Source organism: Molossus molossus, unplaced genomic scaffold (assembly GCF_014108415.1).
Source record: "Molossus molossus isolate mMolMol1 unplaced genomic scaffold, mMolMol1.p scaffold_m16_p_16, whole genome shotgun sequence".
Lineage (NCBI taxonomy): Eukaryota > Metazoa > Chordata > Mammalia > Chiroptera > Molossidae > Molossus > Molossus molossus.
In genome coordinates this window covers 18,740,267-18,765,617 of record NW_023425351.1, presented here as the reverse complement: position 1 = coordinate 18,765,617, position 25,351 = coordinate 18,740,267, and the positions used below count along the sequence as shown (strand labels likewise).

At 39.7% G+C, this 25,351-nt stretch overlaps 1 protein-coding gene across 3 annotated transcripts in view; it reads right to left on the bottom strand.

Moving 5' to 3' along the window:
* The window catches only part of CHD7 (chromodomain helicase DNA binding protein 7), a 198,239-nt gene that overhangs the window by 24,912 nt on the left and 147,976 nt on the right, over window positions 1-25,351 (bottom strand). For all 3 annotated transcript variants that reach the window (XM_036263971.1, XM_036263972.1, XM_036263974.1), the window contains 13 exons: window positions 21,997-22,080; window positions 21,061-21,198; window positions 20,844-20,965; window positions 20,239-20,482; window positions 18,896-19,072; window positions 13,932-14,075; window positions 12,624-12,879; window positions 5,271-5,481; window positions 4,544-4,739; window positions 4,080-4,247; window positions 3,660-3,839; window positions 909-1,019; window positions 615-820 (listed from right to left, as the gene is read on the bottom strand). In XM_036263971.1, coding sequence (XP_036119864.1) covers window positions 615-820; window positions 909-1,019; window positions 3,660-3,839; window positions 4,080-4,247; window positions 4,544-4,739; window positions 5,271-5,481; window positions 12,624-12,879; window positions 13,932-14,075; window positions 18,896-19,072; window positions 20,239-20,482; window positions 20,844-20,965; window positions 21,061-21,198; window positions 21,997-22,080 — 2,237 coding nt within the window. The remainder of the gene's footprint in view (window positions 1-614; window positions 821-908; window positions 1,020-3,659; window positions 3,840-4,079; window positions 4,248-4,543; window positions 4,740-5,270; window positions 5,482-12,623; window positions 12,880-13,931; window positions 14,076-18,895; window positions 19,073-20,238; window positions 20,483-20,843; window positions 20,966-21,060; window positions 21,199-21,996; window positions 22,081-25,351) is intronic.

Below are 25,351 nucleotides of genomic sequence, written 5' to 3'. Positions count from 1 at the left end.
GGCGACCCACTGGACAAAGTAATCGAAGACAGGCTATCATCAGATCTATAGAAATGTGCTGGTGGCAGTTTTTATTTGAATGGAATTTGCCTCCAGCCCCACAATATGCTAGAGACATCTTATTCACAGATTCAACTATTCACAGGCACCTTGCCCTTCAAAGCACTGTGTGGGTGCCACAGAGATTCAGAGGTGACACTGTCAGAGACCTCAAATGACCATCTGTTGGAAGAGTTTTACAAGTGAGATAATTGACTTTAACACATTTTTATAACAGAAAAGTATTAAAAGATTACTATAGTTGTGAATTTTACGTAAAGGAGAAAAGATTTTGTAATTCTGAGACTTTGTACTGAGTTATTAACAATTAACAAGTACACCTGGATCTGACATAACTCCTTAGGGACAAACCCATGCCCCTTCAAGCCCACGCGGCTCTGAACGACTTTGAGCACTCTGACCGAGAAGCCCGAGCCCAGCCCTCCACAGTGGCTGTAGCGTTTGCTCGACTATGGGGAGCCACAGAAATCCAAACACAAATATTACTTTTCTACGCCAACTGGAATTCTAACTATTTTAAAAATAAAATCCCGTTTCTCAAGCGTCCGACTTACCCATAGACGAGCAGGTTCTTCTCCACCCTGAAACACTCACTCCTGGCGTAGCCCTGGGACCTGTCCTGGGGCCTCCGGGGCTTCGGGCAAGGCTTCTCTTCCGAGTCGCTTTCCAAGTCTGAAAACTCCATCAGCTCATCTTCTTTCACTGCACTGTACAGCCTGGTTTGCTTCCTCACTCGTGGAGTGTCAATAACCAGGTTGTTCTAAAACAGACAGCAGATAGATTTGAAGCTTCTATGACAGTGGCCGTGGATCAGATCAGATAGGGTTTGAATGGAACCTCTCACTCACCCTCCCATTTAAGGCATCAATATCCAATTCAGCCTTCTTAGCCCACTTTTGCCAGAAATTTGGATCATCCAGGGAAATATCTGTCCTATTTCCAGATGCAACAAAACTGGCCTAAAAGGGGAAAAAACATTCATTACTTTGAGATGCTTTTCTCAGAGGTAAAATGCAGAGTAGCTTTCACTTATTCCTTCACTTAAATACATATGTTCTTCCACTGTGTGCCAGGCGCTGCTGTCCACGCATCAGAAGGAAGGCCATCCCTCGAGCAGTGCACTGGCCCGGGCTGAGGCAGATCAGGGAACAAAGGGTGACCGTGTAGCACAATACACGATAGGCAGCAAAGGCATACACAGGTGTAACTGACATACAGGGGAGGGCCCGAACCAGGTTTGGGTGGGGATGGGTTACAGGACGGGCACTGCTGGGAAGGGAATGGGCTCCTCACAAAATCACGCCTGGACCAGACTGTTAAAAGCTCTAAGGACGGAAAGGCACAGAGGAGAAGCAAGGCAATGTGTCCTTGGCCGAGGGCAAGGAAGTCAGGAAGAGCAGCCAGACATCAAGCTGGTGAGGCGGGCAGAAGCCAGGTCGAGCAGGGCCTTGAATGTCCTGTTAAGAGAGACAGAACTCTTATCCTGAGGAAGCAGCAAACTCTTTGAAATTGGGAGTACAAAATGGACACCATCCTATCGAAAGGCACTGATGTGTTAGAGACGGAGGGTAGAATGGTGCAGACAGGCTACTGTAGTTTAGGGAGGAAATAGGACTGAAAGCAGCTCAAGCAGAAATGGATCAAGATTCTTTAAAACGTAAAATTGAAGGGGAGAGGATCTAGGTAAATGTGAAGCCTGGAGGAGGAGGAAGCCAGGAAAACCTGCACATGCAACTCTAGCACATGAATGCACATGCACACGCATACACGGGGTGGAGGTACAGGTCATGGATTAGGTTTTGCACGTATTCAGCGTGAAGGGTGTACGAGGACTCAGGAAAGAAACCGAGAGGAGACAGAGACACAAGGGAGAAGGTGTGGGGTCACAGATCCCCGAGAAGAAGGAGCTGGGACAGCTCGATGTCCACACGCAAAAGGAGGGAGGTGGCCCTGTCTTACATCACCACTAAGAACACTTCCTCAGAAGGGTTACAGGTCTGAATGTAAGAGTGAAAACTATAGAACTCTGAGAAGAAAACAAGTCTCTGTAACTTCAAGTTAGACAGTGCAGCAAAAGCACAAACAAGGAAAGAAACACACAGCGATGAGCTGGGCTTCATTAAAGTAAACACCAAGAAGACTGGACAAAAATATTTGCAAATATACAAAAAGTTCTTAAACTTCAATAATAAAAAGATAGATAACTCAAAAGGTGAACAAAGAATTAGAACAGACATTTCTCCAAAGATGATACACAACGGCCACAAACAGGTCCCACGCTCCGTGGCATCAGAGAAACGCAGATCTGACTGACCCATGGCTCTCACTGCGCCCTCACTGACAGGACTATCATCAAACGTCAGATGGTAAAAAGTGCTGCTGAGAATGTGGAGAGACTGGAACCCTAAACACTGCCAGTGGGAAAGCAAGCAGTCTGGCAGTTCCTCCAGGGTTGAACATGGAACGAACACATGACCCAGCAGGTCCATTCCTGGCACACATGCAAGAGCAATGGAAACATACGTCCACACAGAAACTTGCATGCAGATGTTCACAACAACATTTCTCATAATAACCAAAAATTTCACTGTGAACCAGTGAATAAATAAACAACCCCAATGTCCATCATCAACTGGTAAATGAGGCCCAGACACATAATGGAACACGCTCAGCAATGACAAGGCGGAACGTACTGAACTGTGCTACGGCACGGATGAACCTGAGACATGATGCTAAGTGAGGGAAGCAGACACAAAAGACCACGTGTTGTACAATTCCATGTATATGAAAATGTCCAGAGTAGGCAAATCTATAGAGACAGAAAGTACACTAGTGGTTGTTGCCAAGGATTGGGGGTGGAGGAGGGCAGACACATATGGCAGGGCTGTTAATAGACATGAGGATCTTTTCGGGGTGATGAAATGTTCTAAACTTAGATGTGGATAGTTACACAAGTCTGTAAATATGGTAAAGGCACTGAATTGTACATGTAAAGTAGGTAAATCACATTTCAATAAAGGTATTAAAAACACAAGTGTAAATTGGGCCTGGATGGGTGAATCAATACGCAGGTGAAGCCTCGGACAGGCTCTGGGTGGCATGGCTCGAAGTGGTGACCTTTGCCAGAGCTGATCCGAAGAAGAAATGGGGGAGGGGGTGCAAGCTGGAAGTTGAAAAAGAAGTAGAAAGGGAGGCGGTGGAGACGACTGGTTTAATGATGCTTGTTTCGTTTCAGCCATGAAAGAGAGTTATAGAATTGAAGCTGGAGGGAAAGCAGACAGGAGTGACTTGATTGTTCCTACAAGCTCTGTCAGGGACCAGGACCTCAAGAAGAGGAGAGGATGGGACTAAGGACAATGCTGGGAAGAAGATATGAGCACAAGGTGAGAGTGACTACTGGTACCATAGAAACAGAACAGAACCCAAAACACAAAGAATGTTTTATGCATTAGGGGCTCCACAGGGAGATAATAATTAATTCCTTAAATCGGAATAGAAAGCAAACGTCCGTATGCATCTTGTGAGCAGTTTTACAAGGTGCTCTGTGTGAACTCCATTCAACTTCCATAGAAAACCTGCCTCTTCAGCCCAGTTCGCACCTTAGCAAATGTGGAACCCTTCCCTTCAGACTCGATGGTGATGGTGTGGGTTCGCCGTAGGAGAATCTGATCGATATCTTCTTCACAGAACTTAGACCCTTCATCCTCCTCATCCATGAGTGCACCATAGGCCCCCTTTCGTAGAAGATCCTCTATTTCTTTCTTGGAAAGCTGTTGTACCTGTTTTAGAGAAACATTTAAAATAATTTAGAATTGAAATGTTTTTAGACTAAACAAATGTTTGTTTGTTTTTCTCAAAGAGGATAAACCTAAATTCTAACAAAGGAAATGTGAGGTTGAAATATTGCTTAAAATAAATACTGAGGTTGTAGTAAAGTAATCTGATGCTGGAGAATGTCTCACTAGAGCTAAATCAGTAAGGAGTGAGATGCGTGAGGGGCTGGGCAAGGGTGGCTTTACCCCATTGGTGGCATTTTCCCTTCCGCTCATGGACTGCAGCACAGCTTTATCCAGACCGAGTTTCAAACTAGCCTTGTCGAACATCTCCCTTTCGTAAGAATTTCTTGTAATCAGCCTGTATATTTTCACAGACTTGCTCTGTCCTATTCTATGACACCTTGCCTGAGCCTGGAAGAAAAGGGCAATTAATGGCTATCAAAGAAAGAAAGACTCAATTGTCAGTATAACAGCATCTGTTCCAATAAACAGAGGTACAGTTTAGAAGAGGGTTAACATACAAAGAAATTACTTTTCCATTATTAATGAATTGATTACTAGTTGGTTCATTTGCCCCGATCATGGGACACCGCCTGAGTGACTAGACGACTTTAATTTATTGGTTTGACGGGGATTCTCTGTCACAGTAGAATGACTTGTGCGGGGGGGCGGGGTGGAGCACCAGGAAGATTCTCTTGCATGTTTACCTGGAGATCATTTTGGGGATTCCAGTCAGAATCAAAGATGATGCAGGTATCAGCAGCAGTAAGATTAATGCCTAAACCTCCTGCCCGTGTACACAGGAGGAAAACAAACCTATCAGAATCAGGTTTGGAGAATCTGTCAATGGCTGCCTGGCGCAGGTTGCCTCTCACGCGGCCGTCGATCCTTTCGTATGGGTACCTGGAAAATGTCAGTATTAACAAGGAGGCCTGACAAAGAGCTACAATATACCTGTTCCTTTTTTTTATTTTTAAGACAGTAATCCAATTGTGGATATATATTAACAAAATGATATTATATATCAGAAAAAATTTCAGAGCAAATAGGTTTTGTTGTTTTTCACACAACTGGTTGAATGCCCAAAGATTACATTTTATTTTACTTCCTCTCCACGGAAACATCTAAACTCTAAAAATAGCTGACACCTCCAATAGTAAAATAACAAACAATTTCAATTTTAGGTCAGAACTGTTCTCCCCTGGTCAAATGAAAGAAATGGGAAACAAAATTGCCCACAAAATTGTGCAGACCTACTGCAGTCATTACACAGAATAACTGTCATGTACATCTATAGACTTTAAAAAGAGATGTGACACATTTCCCCCACTCTGGCCCCTTTGTCACAGGTATCACTTTGAGCTGAATCACATAGAGCCCTGTGAAAGGTCACTTTTTAACTTCCTTTTTATTCTTATGGTACCGTGGCCTCACCGTCTTTGAATGAGGTAGTCTTCCAGTATGTCCAAGCAGCGCACCATCTGGGAAAAGATAAGCACCCTGTGGCCACCAGCCTTCAGTTTTGGCAGCAGCTTGTCAATCAGCACTAGCTTGCCAGCAGCCTGGATCATCGCCTGGAGCTGAAAATCTGGAGAGTCTGCATTGTGTGTTTCTTTAAACTCTTCCAAAATTTTCTCTTCAGCACCTGCAGAGATTGGACAGCATAACATGAATACAGTAAAAGGTTTTTATTACTAAAAACAAGGAACTAGCTTTCAAAACCCACCGGAAACTGTAGGAACCAGAACGCCATACTCATGTTTATGAACATGAATCCACCCCTTAACTCAAAGTGAGGTCTACACAAAACCTGGAAAGCATAAACAAGATCTAAGTTTTAAGTACAACACATTTTAGGCATTTGGAAGGGGAAAATCACATTTTCCAACAAACAAATGTTTGCTCATTATAGAAACTGAATTTCAACAACAGACTGTCAGGCCAGAAGTGGCAGAAACAAGCCAAGGGCCAGATACCTACAGAAAAATTGGAACCTAAACTGCTGAAGAAATAGAGAACTGTTTACTAGCTGAATATAAACACAAACAACAAAATCTGTTCGGAAACTAAGAAACAAGGAGATAGAGTTCTAAAAATCATAGTGTATGGGCAGCAGTTTGCCTTTATAATTGTATAATAATATAGTCAAAAGGACTGCAACAAAAGGGAATTCATTTTTCAGGATAATTTTTAGGGTTTTTTGTTTTGTTTTGTTTTGTTTTTTAGGGGACAGCATACATCTTATATTGCAATCTTTAAATCTCTGTATTCATTCTCATCTGATAATTTCATAAAGGACAAAAATTCTATCTTGAATTATTCAAAGCTCAAAAAACTTTAAAAATAAACCTCTGTTTCATATAAGACTTTTATGCCTAACCCTCTTTGTATCACAGCCCCACACAGGTTTCTGCTTGTTCAAAGATTTGGGGGGCATTTTTAGAGAAGCCTCAAAAGAATGACATCTTTGTCGCTGCCTCCTTCCCTGACCCCAAACACACACTTATCCAGGGAGCAGCAGGCTAAGCTTCCTTCAACTGCTTAGGTGGCTTAAGGAGAATTATGCAGCATCGGCTGGCCTCCTCCCATCTCTGGGGTTAATCAGGCCATGGCTGCCTGCTCAGCTCCTCTCCCTAAGGACAAGGAAGCGGTCACCTATTCTCTAGGAAATACAAACAAACAAATCCATCTAATGGGATTGGTTCTCAGACTTAAGCTGTGTCAGAAACTTTAAACTACTCTTCTTACCACTGGTTTTAAACATGTGGACTAATTACTGTACACGGGATGGGGACATACAACCCGCAGAAGGACTGTAAAGGTCAGGGCAGGCAGGCCACCAAGCCCCTCGGACTGTCGGTCCTTTTCGAGCAGCAGCCGATGCAGCGGAAGAGCCTCCTAGTTCTATTTTAAGGGCACTTATAGAAATTAAGTTGTGACGTGGTCATATGCACAAATAAAAGCTTGTTAACTATGAATCCACAAAGAATCTTCTTGAGAACAGATTCAAGTCTCCTAATGCCTTTCCCTCAGGCTTCTGGAAAGCACACCGGTATTTCTTATGACGGGGGACTGGCAGAAAATGCTAGCTCTCAACTCCGCTTTCCACATGAGTAACGGGCTAATATTCAGGATTTTCCTCCCAGAGAAAAAAACGACAAAGGTTTCATTAGAAAAAAAGGTGAAAAACAGCCCTGGCCCACCCTGGCCAGTTTGGCTCAGCAGTTGGAGTTTTGGCTCACAGACCAGAGAGTCCCGGGTTCGGTTCCCGCTAAGGGCACATACCTGGGTTGCAGTTTGTCCCCGGCCCTGGTTGGGGTCGTGTAGGTGGCAGCCACTCGTTGTATCTCTCTCACAATGATGTTTCCCTTTCTCTCTCTTCCTCCCTATCTGAAGATAAATGCCAAAAAACAATCAAACAAAAAACAGCCCTGGCTGGTATTGATCAGTGGTTAGAGCATTGGTCCTCGTACCAAAGGGTCGTGGGTTCAATTTCCAGTCAAGGGCATGTACCTGGGCTGAAGGTTCGATCCCCCACCTCACTCAGGGTTGCGCAGGAGGCAACCAATCGATGTCTCTCTCTCACATCGGTGTTTTTTTCTCTCTCCCTTCCTCCCCTCAACTCTATCTAAAAAAAAAATCAATGGAAAAATATCCTCAGGTAATTTAACAAAAATAAATAAATAAATAAATAATTTTAGCCCTGGCCGGTTTGGCTCAGCGGTTAGAGAGTTGGCCTGTGGTCCAGAGAGACCCAGGATTGGTTCCCGCTAAGGGCACGTACCTTGGTTGCAGTTTGTCCCCGGCCCTGGTTGGTCGTGCGGGTGGCAGCCACTCGATGTGTCCCTTTCACATCGATGTCTCTCTCTCTCTCTTTCTCTCTCTCTCTCTCTCCCTCCCACTCTACCTGAACAAAAAATGGAAAAATGTCCTCGGGTGAGGATAAAAAATAAATAAATAAATAAATAAATTATTTTTAAAAGGTAAAAAACAAAATGCTAGTTAAGAGCATTAGCAGAAAGACTCTTGAATAAAGTAAAATAATGTTATTCAAAATGTAAAATTAGAAATATAAGTTCTATATTCAGGATAAGAAGCTCCTCAGAAGACAGTAGAAGCAGACTTAAGTTCATATACTACATTAGGTCTTTTAAAAAGTTTGTTCTTGTTGGACAATATGTTATAAGTTCTTTGCATTTCAGAAGGAGAGAGATTTCACTCTTATGGTATATGGGTAGTTATTTTTGTCCATATTAAGATTATAATCCATACTTCAAATAAATATAGTGTTTTTAGCTTAAAACAAGTTAATGGTCAGTAAACAGATTTCAACAATGAAATAATCATTTTTGACAAAATAAATATCAGACATGTTTGGATTATTTTAGTAAAAGATTAAAAAATATATGTAATTCAGTCAAATTAGTAGACAAATTGTGTTTTTTTTTTTCATTTTAAATTTATGCAGAGATGAGAAAAATAACTCTTCTCTTTTTTCAATGCTGCCAATAATTTCTCATCTGATAAAGAATAGTCAAAATTAAAATATATTCTTTCTTACCTGACAAAAGCTACTATTGATCAATTCAGATCTTTGCTATGAATTCTGGTTCTTAAGTGGAAGCTAGTTTACACTAATAACATTTCATTATAAAATATCAGCAAACACATTTCCTACAGGATTCCTTTAGCACTGTATTTACTATGGCCAGACTGAAGGGAAGGGGGCAGGGAAGGTGTTGGGGATGAGAGCAACGTCTACCTTCTGATGTCATAGCCAAATTTTCAAGTTCATCAGTTAGATTTATCCTGATGTTGTTTGTAAATATCGATCAGAAAATGAACTGAAAATAGGTTATGATAAGCCAAAGTACACAGTTTGTTGGCACTGCCCTATATTAAAGTACCAATCACCCACAATTAAAAGTGTGTGCGTATATGTATATCAAAGACAACCTTGAAATTAGTGTGGAAGCAACTGCAGTGTTATCTAGCTATAGTAGTCAGACACAAACAAGAAATTATTTCCTTTGGAAGACTAAAAAAAAAAAGTTTTTTCTCTGAAATGCATTCCATCATATAAGCTTCAGTCTTGCTTGCTTTCTGCTCCCAATTCTCTACACTCCTACCCCCAGCAATAACAATTGTCTCAAGTCAAGTCTCAAGTCCTACCCCTCACCACCAGGCGACCTTGACCAAGTTTTCAACATTATTTTTACTCTCACATAGCAAAGCTAAAATTGGACATTCCATTTTAATAAAGCTTGGGCCGATCACAGTACCTCTATTTATGTTACCCAGTTACCTGATTAACTTTTAGTGAGAAAAACTCCTAGCAACACCTTCCCAGGGTTTACAGTGCACCAAACACTGCTCTAACCACAAAGGCACTTAAACTGACGCACGTGAAAAATATCTCTCATTTATATACAACGTGTGTTCTACCATCACTTCCAATTTGTTTTCTTCTTTGCTTATGTTACTTCTTTCAACTAATGCACATAGTTGTTTCTGTTTCCCACATTTTCAGAAATGCTGTGCTGAACTGAACTTTAGTTTGCTGAGGGCTGCTTTCCCCTGCCACAGCAACCTCCAGAACAGAAAACTTCTGTTATCTGCTCAATAAACCGTGTAGAGGTGGCACGTGTCACTACTCTGTCCACTCCAGAGTGTGGATGAGAATGGCCCACACTGGCCCGGAGCCACCTCTGTGAAGCGCAAGGTCTACCTAAGTCACTCAGGAAGTGGTAACACCCAATGTATGCACATGCATGCGCGCGCGTGTGTATGTTTTGCTACAATTTCCCAACATAAAGGAATATAAGTATATCTGCTTAACAGACCCTTCATAACTTGTAAGGACAAGCTGAGCTCAAGGTGTGACCAATTAGAACTGCCACAGATCCAAGACTTAAAAGTCCTAAGAGCCTCCTGGCAAACAATAAATGATATAGGGTGACCCTGGAGAGCAATCAGCTATGGAAAAACCCACCATCTGTGTTTTGGGGGAACTTGTCCCTCTCAATGCTCAATGCATGTAATTAGCATGTAACCAGACAAGGTAAACTGGATGGAACTGGGAGTGAACACCTGACAGCCATCACTGAGATCATCCCTTTCACACGCATCGCACTGACAGCATTTAAACTCTTCTGTGAGTGCCTTTTCTTTCTCCTTGGAGGCTACTTTCTTCATTTTCTTGTCACCAGATATTAAATGCAAAAGTGTGTGTGTGTATTTGGCTTTACTCATACCATCAACTACCCTAAGCCCCAAATCCATCTCCCCAACACAGGAGCAGGCAGGCTGACCTTCACCATAAATGGCCTTCCAGGCTCTTAAACACATGATGATTAGCAGGTTGGCAGCATTAAACATATAATTACCACACATGATACTCTCTTTAAAAGACAAAGCTAAAAGCACCAAGTTTGGAAAGGAAAGTCCCTGATGTCACACCACAGCAGTGACCTCAGGTGCTCCACCGAGACAGTCTTCCAGGTGTGGACCGTCTGCCATTCAGTAACAGAACTTCTGGACTGAGGTGGCTGGCTGTGTAAGTTATGGAAGAAAAAAGATTAGGAACTCTTTAAATTAGCTGCCCTTGGACCTCACGGATTGTGACAGACAAAATCAGGTTTGTTCCTTCTCCCCTTGAAAGGAATCTAACTGCACTGCTGGCCAATTATAATTCTGCACAAGCACCCCAATTTCATGGGCCTTCACCTTTCCTCACTCCATATTAACTCCTGCCTGGACTCAGCAACAGCTGGTTATTCTGCCTGCCTGTCTTTCCTGATCCCATCTGTCTCTCTCTCTCTCTCTCTCTCTTTTTTAAAAACAGAACATGATTATATTTAATATACAACTTTGGAAGAACCAAAATATAAAACACCACAATAAAATAGTAACAAAAAACATAAGACATGGTTAATATCTTTAGTCATAAACAAGCTCTTAGAAACCAGTAACAGAGACACTATAATCCAAGGGAACTGGAAAGAAGAAAATGATGATTGAGCTGAACAGGAGCAGAAGAATAATTTCTCTGTAATACCAGTGTCAAAGAATAAAAACACTGACATCTAATGTTTCTGTTTTGAACAGTGTTGTATAGTTTGAAATCTCATAAATGAACACTGGCAGATTGATAAGGACCATCTACAATTAGGAAGAAAGCTAAATTGGACTCAAAATATGAATTTTGAACATCCTTAGCCCTCGCAATTTCAATTCATTGAAAGTATTTCAACAAGTTAGTTGGAAGAATTAAAAATGAGTTCTATAACAGTATGTTTGATTCACAGAAAACATGTAGCCAGTCTATGGGCCCCAAAGCACCACTTTCCTATCAATTTATCAATATAACCCAAAAGGATGTGCACAAATTCTAATAGCAGATAACAGCAAAGGGAACACTTTACAAAGTATAGGATTGTCTAACCACTATGCAGTATACCTGAAACTAATACAAAATAAAGTTGAATGTGAGCTGTGATTGCAATATAAAGAGACAGTATATAACATGGGTGTGTGGGTGGGGGATTAAAAGAAAACAAAGGCACATAAAGTAGTAACTATATACTTAACAAATTTCTATGTCCTCTAAATTCTCAAAAAGATGATTTTTAATGAATACATTTAAAATCTGCCCTATGATAAGTAAAAAGAGAAAAAGCAGCATTCCTCATAGAAGTCCTGGAGGATACAATGTTGCTGGAGCCATGATCCTGAGTCACATTTCTAACCATTTCTGAGCTTAAACGCTAGCTGTGGTCCTCCACTGCCTACAGACCAAAGGTGAAGTCCCAGGGCCCAGCACAGGCTTTCTGCAGCAGGGCCTAGCACTTCCAGGCTCACCGTCCCGCTCTTTTCTGCATGTACTTTGTACTTTGGGCAAGTTCCTCTTTGTTTTCCTGACTCCTTTCCTTTGTTCATGTTATTACATCAGCACAATGACCTTCCTTTTTCTGACCCTGACTGGCTACATCCTTCCAAGCCCTGGAGACTTGTCTCAATGCCACCACGTTCTAATGGCATTCCTAATCTCAATCCTGACAACCTGAAGGCTCTCGCATTCTCCAGAGCATATTCAACATCATAGTCATGAAATATTTATTCCTTTAATGATTTTTGGAAGTATATAATATAGGTTTTTACTCATATTGCTTACATATCACTATCAATTTAGGCAAGAAAACAGGAAAACCATAAAGTATTCATTAGTAACAGGGACAAACTATTATCAAAGCCATAAAATAATCTCATTTTTAGGAAATGGGTGCTAAAGGGGTCTAGACAGAGAAATCTTCTCCAATCAAAGTCTTGAAACAATGAATAGCTAGTTCCTCTATAACTTCTTTGATTTAAACACACACAGACACCAAAGTTCCTCTATAACTTCCTTTTAAACACACACAGACACACACACACACATATAGAACAAGAAAATGTCAATCTGGGGCTAATTTCTCTTTAACTGTTAACACTTTTGATGGTTTTTAGCCATGAAGCACTAACACCTCCTTTCAACAAGTGAGACAGATGTAGGGATACAGGAGAAAGGTGAGGTGAGGTCCTGCTTCAGGTACCAGCAGGAGCAATGGTCCCTTTGCCTTCAGACACCACAGAAAGAGATATTACAGAAAATAGGAAGGCGGTAAAAGCTACACTGAGATGACAAGATATGGTAATAACTACAAACCATACAATCCTCAGTCTGGAGGTAGAAAAGTATTTCTGGTGCTTTGACCATCACTAAGTAAGTTTACAAATGACCAGGCTTACCGTTAATAAGGTATGGATGATTGCAGCACTTTCGTAATTCCATCATAGTGTTTAAAAGGTTAGGTACGTTAGCTTGACCACCACCTTTGGAAAGAAATGTAAAATTCTTCTCAAGGATGGCTCGGTAGTATTTCTTCTGAATGTTTGTTAGCTCAACTTCGATAATAGTTTCTTCTTTGGGGGCCAAGTTCTTTTCTACATCCTCCTTGAGACGTCTCAGCATCATTGGCTTTAGAATAGCCTGGAGTTTTTGCACCTAAAAAAGGACCTTGTGTAAATATTGGTGTCATGACTTGCTTGCATGTTAAAACATATCGTCACGTGAAAAACCAGGATTATTATCCTATTTGTTTACCATTCACTTTCATTTGGGTGGTAAAAACAATACAATACACAGATGAAGTATTGGAGAGTTGTAAACCTGAAGCCTGTATAACTTTCTTAACCAATGTTACCCCAATAAATTCAATTAAAAAAGAAAAAAGAAGGCCCAGTAAGGGTATGAAGGCACGAAACTTTCAGCTTTCGTAACAGAAGTGCGTGAAGAATGAAGATGCGATTTCAAATGGACCATTTCACCTCGCCAGGAGTCCTGAACAACCAGCAGGCTTGAAAAGTACACAGCAGAAAAGAACCAAATGTATTCAGTTTTCTTTCCCTTCTGTTTGTTATAAGTCACAGGGATGATGAGGAAGAGGGGAGAGAGTGTCGGGGTAGCCTCTGCTTCAGTTCTCTTGCTTTCCAGAAAGAGCAAATGAGCCAGGAGTTATCCGGTCCCTGCAAGCAGAGATGTCTCTCTCCAGTTCTCTTTTCTGTTGACTGGCAGTAGGATATAGCACACCAGATAGTTTTTATTTTAAGAAAAGCAAAACAAAACAAAACAGACTTCACTTTGAACTAAACTAATAGGTTTAGACTAGATCTTAAAACTCCAGAAGGCAAACAGCTCTACAAATTTCAGTGGCTTCTGACACTATCCCCCAAAATATACAAAGTTCAAAAGTATACCTAGCAAAACTACCAGCCTGTAAAGCAGTCTATGAAAATCACATGAATAGGTATGTAACCTCTATGAATCCCAACCGCCCTTCATGAGGACAGGACAAAAGGACAAACAAAAAAGAAAACCTCTGCAATGAAGACTTGGAATGTCCAAGGAAAGGAGATATAAAGCTCACCTGTCTACTGGATGGGGAAAAGCAATGACATAAAAATTTACATTTTTAAATGGTAAATATTAATCTTTTGCCATTTCATGCATTAATCTTCAATTATGTGACTAAAATATGAAGGAGACGTGATAAATACCTGTTCTTCTGTTTTCAGATCACCAAATTCTTGCATAAAGGTGGTTTCCGAAGGGAAGCGACTTGGTTCCAAGAAATGAAGCAGGCTGAAGAGCTCTTCCACAGTGTTCTGTAGTGGGGTCCCCGTCAGCAGCACTTTGTGTTCCTTCAGGGACACAAGAGCAAGTGACCAAATCGTAACAGAAACAGACCTCAAAACCAAAGCCTCTCCCTACACAGCCACGTTCCTACTTCTCAAATTCATTCCACACCCACCCTACGTAAAGTATCGGAATTAGGCACAAGGGAGGAGAGACGAGGACAAAGCGTCCCTTCTTCAGATGCCCACATAGAGAGGTTTCTCTAGAATCCTGCAGACCTGGTGGTAATTATGTCTTGCCATTTCATTTCTTCCTGGGGTTATTAGGTCAACAGTTTAGTGCCCTGGCTTTGCAAGTCCCCTAAGTCTCTGCTTTATTCCGCACCAAAGTTGAGGTTTTTCCCTAAAATCCCTAGACCCAGATAAAGCTTCCATGCCTCTTTTTGTTCCCTACACCAGCAGCATTCTCGTCTCCCCATCTGCTTCCTGCATGACTCACACTGGAGACAGAAGTTCTTCTATACGCAACAGCACATGAAAAACCATTTCGTTCTGCAAAACTTCCAAGCTAGCAAAGGGGCCACCTTGGTTTTAAATACTACAATCAGCCCTGCCTGCTTTGGCTCAGCGGTTAGAGATTTGTCCAAGAACTGAGGGATCTTGGGTTCGATTCCCAGTCAAGGGTGTGTACCTGGGTTGCAGGTTTGATCCCTGGCCCTGGTCAGGGTCATGCAGGACACAACCAATCAATGTGTCTTTTTCACCTCAATATTTCTCACCCCCCTCCTTCCATTACCTTAAAAAAAAAAAAAAAATTGATGGAAAAATATCCTCAGGTGAGGATTAACAAAAAACAAAAAAGAATATAAATACCACAATCAATTTTCTTTAACAGATGCTATTTCTAACTTTGTCTCTTTGAACCAAGTTAGGTATTTCTTTAAACAATTCTTCCTGTTTACGAGCTCTTTCTCCAGCTCTCCTGCCATGCTTATGCATCCAACACTGAGAATAGTTCAACAGGGACCACTCTTAACAACAGTGAGTTTATTAATCTCAGGGGCTTTATATTATTTCCTACTTTGGCCAGTCGATACACACAGTGACTATACCTTCTAGTAGGTTCAAAAGCAATATTCTGACTCGGGAATCTTACTAGACGTGGTTGCTCAGCAGAGAGTATATGCTCAGTAAATCTTATGTGAAGGATAAGACTAAGGACATGCTATTTTTCTTAATATCTACCATGTCTTCTCTGTCAGTGAAGCTCTTTGAAGGCAAGGTAATGCAATTCAATTGACTTTTATTCTTCCTTTTCTCCTCTTTGAACAAAGAGGCCTCTGATTCAGAAGATACACAGACCACCACCATCATCAGACTCATTAAATTCACAAAGAGTAAGGAGTTTGCAAAGCAATCTGAGATTTTCTAAAGTATAACCATACTGGTGAGCAACATGAGCTGCAATCTCTGACATATTCAAGTGCCGAATTACTTTATCCAAGAATTAAAAATTTTTTTCTTTTCTTTATTTATTTTTATTTGAGACAGAGAGGCAGGGAGGGAGGGAGGGAGGGAGGGAGGGAGAGAGAGAGAGGGAGGGAGGGAGGGAGGGAGAGAGAGAGAGAGAGAGAGAGAGAAAAACATCGATGAGAGAGAACATCGTCGGCCGCCTCCTGCATGCCCCCCACTGGGGATTTGGCCCACAACCTGGGCATGTGCCCTGACCGGGAATCGAACCAGCGACCTCTTGGTGTATGGGTCAGTGCTCAACCCACCGAGTCACACCAGCTGGGCTAGCCAAGGTTTTCTGAAGTACTATCACAGAGTCAGGAAAAGTCACTGCAGGGAAAGCTGTACTAATACTAAATTGTTCCCGTTTTTCTCAAATCCTTTATTACAGAGTTAATTAAATCCTTAACCTCTTACCAAATACTCCAGAAGAAACCTTTTAACGTATTAATCTCAAAATAAACGTATTTGAAAAAAGGGAAGAAACTCCCTTGTTATGCTGCTTCCCATCAAGGGCTATTTAAAGCCATTTACACCAAATGACTATTTACACACACGACCCTTGCATAGGGCTTCACAGAAGCAGAGGAAGGAACGGAGCCAGGCTTCCATCTGAAAGCAGATGACTAAAATAACATACGATGAATACACCATGTATCCTACAATATCATGCAAGAGACTCGGGCAACCAAACTTATCACCTCCAAGCTCCACTATGCCCGCAGATGTTTTGGGCTTGAAATGTCACCAGTCTCTTTAGCTCTGATGGAGTGGTGACCATTTCCTCTCATTTCAGCACTCTTTTAATTTGTGTGAGGCTGCCTAGCAATGAAAGATGAGGTAATGGAATCAATGAAGAACTACTAGCACCTCCAGAGAATTCCCTCCTGGTCAGTGAGGGACAAAGAGATGGCTTTCCTTTCCAAGGGTCCTGTGGAGGACAGTAATGACCATAAATGTCCCTCAACTCATCATCTCACAAGCATTTCCTTTGTGATGGGAGAGCTGGAGATGCTGACAGATCCCTCCTCTGAGATGCCCTTGAAGATAATCCTCATCAAGGGCACTTTCATGCTAACTGAGTCTAGTGCAGGTAACAGCAGTTTCCTATGACCTGATCCATGGTGGGATACAGTTATTATCCGCCATTTTCACCATGACTTATTCTGGGAAAGAGGAATAAAAAGGTTTAAGTGTGTACATTTTTATAATGTTTATTTAAAGTAAAGATTTAAAAACCAGGTAACAACCTGTTCAGAACTGGACAAATACAATTATATCATAATTCTGAACAATAATTATGTGCTCCATCTTCAAAACATCTTTTCTGAGCTAAAGATTCTTGATTATCAGAAAAACAAACAATTTGTTCGTATGCTAATCAAGCTTCCCAGTGGTGTCATGAATGTCCTTGGGGCAGCCGGCAGGGCTGTGAAAGTCAGAGGCCCAGGACTGGTCACCTGTGGCAGTGGGCGGCCTTCTTGGCTTACCCCAGTGTGACATACATCATTTTCCATATGTGATCTATGTGAAAAAGTTAGGAAACACTGCAATGTGTAACAGAAAAATTATATGGATAGCAGATTAGAATCCATTAATGAACTGTTACTATAAACAATGAAAAAAACCTTTGAAATCTCCCAATGACAATTAGATTGTTTGATGCTGACAGAGTTCAACCAATGGAAGACAGTTTTACAGCAAAAATCTACTATCTGGAAACATGTGAACTATTAATAGAAAATAACTTGCAGAAACTCATTTGGGTGACTATTTAGCCTTCAGGAAACGATGCTATCTATAACTGTTCCTTAGTGGACCACTGTGAGGATGGGGCCCTTCTAAGAAGATGTAATTAGATACTTCATGAACATTAGTGGTTACCTATAAATACAGGTTTACCTCAATATAATGCTAAGATCACCTGAAGAGACCAAATACAGCCACTGCATTTCTCTTTTCCTTATGCTCACCTACATCTTCAAGAGCAGTCACCATTTCTAAGCATTCTAATGTGTTTTGTGGATTAGCAACCAAATAATATACACTGCTTTGAAAAGGGTCTTAGAACAGCATTAAATAATTTATTAAGAAAAAAAGAAAATTCTATCCTAAATAGGGTAACTCAGTCAAACTTTTTCCTTTTAACAAAACTAGATTTTGTTTGTTTTTAATTAAAAGAATAATCTGTTAGCCCTGGCCAGTTTGGCTTAGTGGTTAGAGCGTCGGCCCACAACTGGAGAGTCTCAGGTTTGATTCCAGTCAAGGGCACATACCTCTATTGTGGTTCTAGCCCTGTCCGTGTGAGAGGCAACCAATCGGTTGACACATTGATATTTATCTCTCTCTCTCTCTCCTACTCTGTCTGAAAATAGATAGAAAAATATCCTTGGGTGAGGATTTAAAAAAAAAAAAGTTTGGAAAAGAATAGTTTGTTAACCTGATCTCAATTTAAGAATAAAAGCTGCTTCCAAGAACCTGCTGCAACAGAAAGCTTTAAAGTGTTCTTTACAGTAGTATCAGTCTTTAGTAAAAAAAAAAAAAAAAAAAAAATCTGTAGCCATGAAAATATAGAATATTCCTTCCCATTTCAAACTCTCAATTAACAAGAGATCAAATCAATCTACAGAAGACAACATTAAAGGGATTTAAAAAATCTTTTTATACTTTTTTTGAAACTCCCAAAGACATACTAAGTAACTTTGCTTTTAAAACGTACATTAAAAATGAAAAGAAGTGATCAAAACCCACCTTGTAAACTACAGAGTGGAAAGAAGCCTGACAATGACTGAGGGCATGTAGCAATGTCCACCAGGGAATCATGCACACAGCAGTATGGAGCTGAAAATCAATCAGACTCTACCACTTCTACAAAATATTATCCCATGATACTCCAACTGAAGAAAATCCAGAAAAATGTAATCAGGACGACCTGAACATCTCTTAGGAAGCTAGAAGAGTATGGGATAAATGTGGTCCACATCAATTTCAAGGTCTTTAACGCAAACTGGACCAATTCCAGATTTTGGCACAAGTTATGAGAACCTGGCCTTTACATGCCAAAACCTGTAACTGGATCATAACAGTAATATTTACAAACAAAAGGGAAAACAAAAACTTGAAACTCGTTTTAGTGAAAATATCATTTCTATACTCTGCTGTGATACAACTGCACAGAAATACCAGTCATCAACATTAGAACCAGGAAGACAGCAGCCACTTTTCAGTAACTAAGAGCTCAGGAGGATGTACCACAATATTTGACAGGCTTGGCAAACACCCTTCACAGGCATCAGTCAAGTTCAGAGTGGCGGGAATGCTGAGCCAGTAATAATTCTATTCAGGTTTAATGGAATCACCAAACGCTCACTGACCAAGTCCATCATCTTGAGTCCCTCCAACAGCTTGCAGTTCCTATTCTTCAGCCGGTGGGCTTCATCGATGACTACACAGCGCCATGGAATATTCCGCAGCTCAGGACAATCCGTTAAAATCATCTCAAAGGTAGTGATGATGGCATGAAACTTATAGGACCCCTTTATCACTCGACCCTACAAGAACAACTCTGAATTATTTAGTTAGAATTACAGATTACTAACAACTGTGAGGATGAAAAAAGAGTGTAAGACACGGATTTATCCCTTTGGGGACATCTTTACTTTAGATAACGTATTTTGGAGGTTTTAAGTTGTCATGGTGTAACAAGGCTTTAAAACCTTTCCTTTTTAAAGAAAGTAAGAAAATTGTTAGTAAAATTTCTGATCTAATTCCCTTACAGATAACACCCAGTCAAATGCCACTGGAGTGCCCGTTCAAGTCACATCCTATAGACTCCAAAATGTAAAAGGCCAAATGCATTATGTACCTAGCTAACTTAAAAAAAATTTTTTTTTAACTTTTTACCTTTTTTTTCAACTTTTGTAATTTATTTTGTATTTTTAAAGTGATAAAACGAAAAACATTCACTTAGGATAGAACTTACAATAATTTCCCAAATGTAAAGATAAATGCAAAAAACAGATTTCAAAATTCTCCTCCTTTAATTAGTTTGAGGGCAGATTTTCACACTTAAAGCAAACAAACATGTAAAACAAAACTGTCCTATTTCCAGTTACAGAACTTCCATTTACTACCTATTGCTTAAAACTAATTTAGCACATACTATTCTCCCTTCTTAATCAAGTCATTTATAATTTTAGTATCACAGAATAATTGCATACAAGTAACCAGAATAAGTAAAAATTCACAGTAAGTGCTACTAACAGCCCAAAGTACAAATTCTTCTCTTCGGATGTTTTTCACTCAATGTGTCTGTCTGTCACTCAGTATTACATGCCTAGTATTTTTCATTTCTAGCAATAAAATAACAAAATATTCTTTCTATTCACATTTAAAAACACCATTTTTTTTTGTTTCGCTTTCTCTTAGAATTACAAAAGAAAGCCAATTAGCAAATCAACACATTAAATGGTTTTCAGTGATCAGCCAAGGTAAAACATTTCATTTGTTTTTAAGCTAATAATCAGAATGACCAAAGCTATAAAAAGTTGTAATCATAACATGTAGAAATATAATACAATTATAATTAAGAAATCTAAAGAAAATCTCTCAATTTTGCAAAATCTAGACCTTTCCCTCAAATCACTGAGACCATTTTAAATTCCAACACCTTAAAATGCACAGATAAGCGTAGGAACAACCACCTGTGATGTTTTACCTGGGGATCTTTGAAGTACATTTCATACAACTGAATGGTCCGACGACTAGCTTGACTCCCATGATACACAACCACGTTCAACTCTGTCCAGGTACGGAACTCCCTTTCCCAGTTGGGGATTGTGGACAATGGGGCAATTACTAAAAAAGGGCCATGGATTCCTTTCAAATATATCTCATAGAGAAATGTAATGGACTGGATAGTTTTTCCCAAACCCATTTCATCTGCTAAAATGCAGTTTCGCCTTTGGGAAGGAAATAAAACAAGGAGAGTATAATGAGTACAGATATCAGTCACTGCTTTCTTTTCACAAGACATGTATTACTAGACTCACAAATGTCTATCTTAAATGTTTTTCTTAGATTAAGTAAAATACGTTTTCAAGCAAAACATTCCAAGAAATAATTATTTCTACATACTTCTATCAATCTGTGTATTCTCTGTTGAATAAATAATAAGCACACTTGCAATGTTTGCTGTTTTTTAAATAATCTTACTAGAATGTTAAAATATTAAGTTATATCTGAGTAGTATTTTCAATAAGTACAAAGGAAAAAACAATAGGACAGGCCCTTTTACAAGTGAAGGAAGCAGGCTGTACGTACATGTTGTACCAATTGAAAAGGAGCCAGTTCACTCCCTCCAACTGGTATTCCCTGAGTTTGTTATTGTTTTTATACTCCCTGGAACTCTCCGATTTCTTCCAATCATCAGCAGGAGGTCGCTCCTGTTTCAAATATAGTAATCCCATTAGTGGTTTCTCAAAGACAACACCACAACACTATTCTCAAATAAAGTCCTCTACCCTTAACCAACTCTTACCACACGCTCTGTTTCCGGCTCCCTGGACATTAGTTTCTCAAACTCTTCGATCTTTGCTTGATCGATGTCCTGCCTTAGCTCCCAAGTGCTGTCTTCGTAAGGCAGCGAACACCACTTCACCAGATAGTGAGTCACAGGCTGGGCAGGTTTAAAGAAATCAGAATTGGATTCATTGCACCGAAAACTACATGTATAAAGAAAAAACGTGCTCTACTTCATTTTTCAATAGACACCACTGAAGCAACAGTAAGACTCAGTGGGTAGAAGTTTTAAATGTAGTCCCTAGTTATAGAGTCTCAAGTCTAAACTGGAAATAATATTGAGTAGTATTATCAGAACAAATTAATTTTTATCGAAGTCACTGGTAAGTAATGTTCAAAAGCCAAAAAGTATAAAGAAATATCTAGTAAATAGTAGCTGAATTTGAGCCTGTGCAAATCATTCACCAGGTGTCTGATTCAGATGTACATGGTAAATTAACGTATACTGTATTTTATAATACCCTCTGTGCACATTAAATGAAATTCATGAACTTCACCAAGGATGTCCAATGTTAAAATAACATTAAACTCCATTCTGCTACAATAGCACTCTTAGTTATAATGAAAATCTGTGCTACATACCAGATTTATACCAAAATGTATTGAATTCTTTTTATTGATCTCATTCTGGAATTGTGCAAAATATCGATGTATTTGTTTCATATTGAAAATTGATTTCTTTTAAAAAGCTCCCAGACTAAACATAAACACATTTAGCACTATTACTAAGTCATAAAACCAACAGTAAGTCAATAAATTCCAGTTAAATTTAGACTCAGTGTGCCATGATCCAAGACTCTGACTAGGACCAGATCTAGGATTTCCATGATCATTCTCTGTAAGCACACATAAGCAGTCTGAATGTCCGCCCCCAATACAAACAATCTTCTGTTACCTCTCCCCGGTCATCTGTGCTACGTGCAAAGTCCATTATCCGGTCAACCTCCACATAATCTGGATTAAAAAGCTCATCTTCAATCTGCACCAAGGCAAAAAAGTTAAATTGTTTATGTAATCCCTCAGAGTAAACACTATTTCACTTTTCACTGAGCAGTAATATTTTGGGTCATAGCAACACAGAATTTATATTTGGCAGATTCTTTTATATTAATTGAAATGCTACAATTTAGCAAAATCATTCCCCATGAGGAAATCAGACTTCTCAGACTTTGTTAACTGGGTCTTTTAATTACTGTGTGAAACCTTTTTACTGTGAGAGAATGTTTAAGAATATTTTAAATGAAGTGTGAAATTACAATTCACTAATGAGCAATCCAAAAGGCTTATGGCATGCAATGCATTTAGCATTCATGAAACTACAGCTTGCAATAAAGAACCAAAGCCATGCACAGTTAAGTGCTATTGGAATCTCATAACTCCTAGAGTTGTCTGCTGCCTTATAGCATCATTTCAGAGTGTTCTTCAAAAGCTAAAAACACTGAATAACAGAGTTAATGGTGTTTGGTTGTCTTTGCCAATCAGTATCAGTACCTCATTTGAATCCAGTCTTGTCATTAAAGGTTCTAACGATTTATTTGTACTGAATATTATTTAGCCAATATATTAACAATTTTTACAAAAGAAAGTAATACTGCTTGCTTGCAAAGTTATCACATTAAAAAACAAAACAGCCCTGGCCGGTTTGGTTCAGCGGTTAGAGCGTCGGCCTGCGGTCCGGAGAGACCCGGGCTCGGTTCCCGCTAAGGGCACATACCTCGGTTGCAGTTTGTCCCCGGCCCTGGTTGGTCGTGCGGGTGGCAGCCACTCGATGTGTCCCTTTCACATCAATATTTCTCTCTCTCTCTCTCTCCCTCCCGCTCTATCTGAACAAAGAATGAAAAAGTGTCCTCGGGTGAGGATAAAAAAAAAACAAAAAACAATATGACTCAAAGACTAAGCCATACTTTAAATAAGTCAGTCAGATAAGTTAAAAAACAAAAATCATATTATTGTATTCCTATCAATTAATTTATCAGTAATATAACTACATTAAAATGCTTTGCAAAGACATATGAGAAGTCATTTAGGCACCATTCGTATCCCCTGACTTGCAGGTTGAAAAGATAAGCTGTTTGATCACAGTTGGCTCAAGGATAACACACATTCTCTGGGCCACTGTTCCCATTAAAACACCCAGTTTGGATGCTTTGACATGTGAATTATGAAACAAAAATAAATAATACAAAAATGTGTTTCCCCTGCTTCAGGCTTTTACATAGAGTTGGTTAGTGAGGCAAAAAAATCATTGAAATGTTCAGTTAATTTAAAATGTTAAATGCCCTGGCTTTACCAAAAGATTCTAGATTTAGGCACACAGTACAGTATGTATATATTATTCACAGACAGCATAAACACTAAAACTTTCTATAAACTAGTTTTGATGACAAATGCTCTCTTTAAGACAACTTACTATTAAACAGAAGTTTTCATTGCTATTACTGAATTTAAATCCTTAACTTTACTCGTAAACATTTCTATCCTTGAAGCGAATAATCTATGCATGCCATCATATATGTAATGCAATTTCCAGTTTCAATAATCTTTTTGAATAGAGATTTTAGTTGCAGCAAACTTATAAGGAAGCATAAGGTGAAACAAAGAATGCAAAAGTAGTCAGAACTTTGCATGGAAAACCTAAATCTAGGACCATCAAACAGGTGTGTGTGTGAAAGAGGAAAGGAATATCCTTTATCCTTCTGTGCCAACCCTCAGACTCTCTTTTTGGACTTCCATTCAAGTAAAAACTTCAGATTCTAGTTGACAAGTTACCACCAGCAAGATAATGTATTTCAACCTTGGTGCAAATGATTCACAAAGACAGACCCACATAGATAGGCTACAGAGTGAGGGTCCGGCCTAAGTCCCTGGAGTGCATCTGACTCCAGGAAACACAGTCCAAATAAATTTAATAAACAGAACCAGGGTTCAAGGCTGCAGGGGAAGTTACCAGAGCTCACTTTCCTTTTCCTTGCCACTAATCCACAGAAAAGGTCAGCGGCACATACGGTGTCTCTTTCTAAAAGGAAGCCAAATGATTTCAACTCGCCCGATGTCACAGACATTTAACCTTCGTTTCATTAAGAAGGGCACAAAAATAGAACTTCCCATTATTTTCTTAGAAATTGCCCTTTCAAAGAATCACCTAAATATTCTCCAAGCTGAAAGGAGTGAGTCACATCCGCACACTTCCCTTCCCCACAGTGCTGACCACTGCACTGCAAAGAAGCTTAACACTTGGAACAGAAGTGGCGATACAGACACGTGTCCAGTAAAACCACCACCACCTGATCCCTCATCTAACACAAACTTCACAATCTGCATGGAAATCAGATTGCAGGGAAACACAGACTTGTCATCCAAGATTATAAGGATTTTATGACAATAAAGTACTGAACGCTATTCTGTCCCTGACCCTATTTCTAAAAAGAGGTGGGGCTGTGAAGTAGGTTGTTCAACAGGTATTATTTTGCATCAAATTTCACACTTCTTTACCTTTTACATTCTGTTAACTCCTTTATAGAGAAGAAAACTAATAAATCAGCAAGTTTAATCTTTCAGTGTGAAGGTTTCTCTTTTATCTACTGGAGGCTGTAAGTGAAACCAAACTGGTGATCAGAAGTCCAGAGCCCGAATAAGCCGGGTGTGAAAACACTTTTTAAAATGTAGTTGACTGTGTTGGGGAGGAGGGGGGACTTAGTACTTCTTAAAAATGCAGATTTTTCTTCCCTGTCCTAGGTATGGTTATCTTTTCATCATAATTGATAAGCTAAGATAAAGGAAGACAAGCAAACACATTACACCAACTTCTACACCACAACACATCACTTGTGAAAATTCGTTTAGTGAACCCTCTGAAATGAGGCACTGACTTGAACAATAGAAATTTGCCTTATACCTTCCCCAACAGAAATAAACTTTTATTCCCTAGACTTTGTATTTAATGCTACTTACTGTAGCATTTTTAACCTGTTAAATCCTAACAGAACTTGTGTCTACTTACATTTTTCACCAGCGACTAACTGTACTTTCATTACTAGACTGTAATCATGCCATCACATTTCCACATAATGTCATAAGGACCAGTATCTTCTAGACTAAGCAACAGGAAGAATGAGAAATTTCCTGTTTACAAATTTTTTTTTTTAGCAATAACCAGTTACCAATATGCAAGTAACAGCACCAAGTGAGGCAAATTAGTTTTTCTTAATGAATTACTGAACTAAAACTCAAAATTCAGAACATTTTAATAA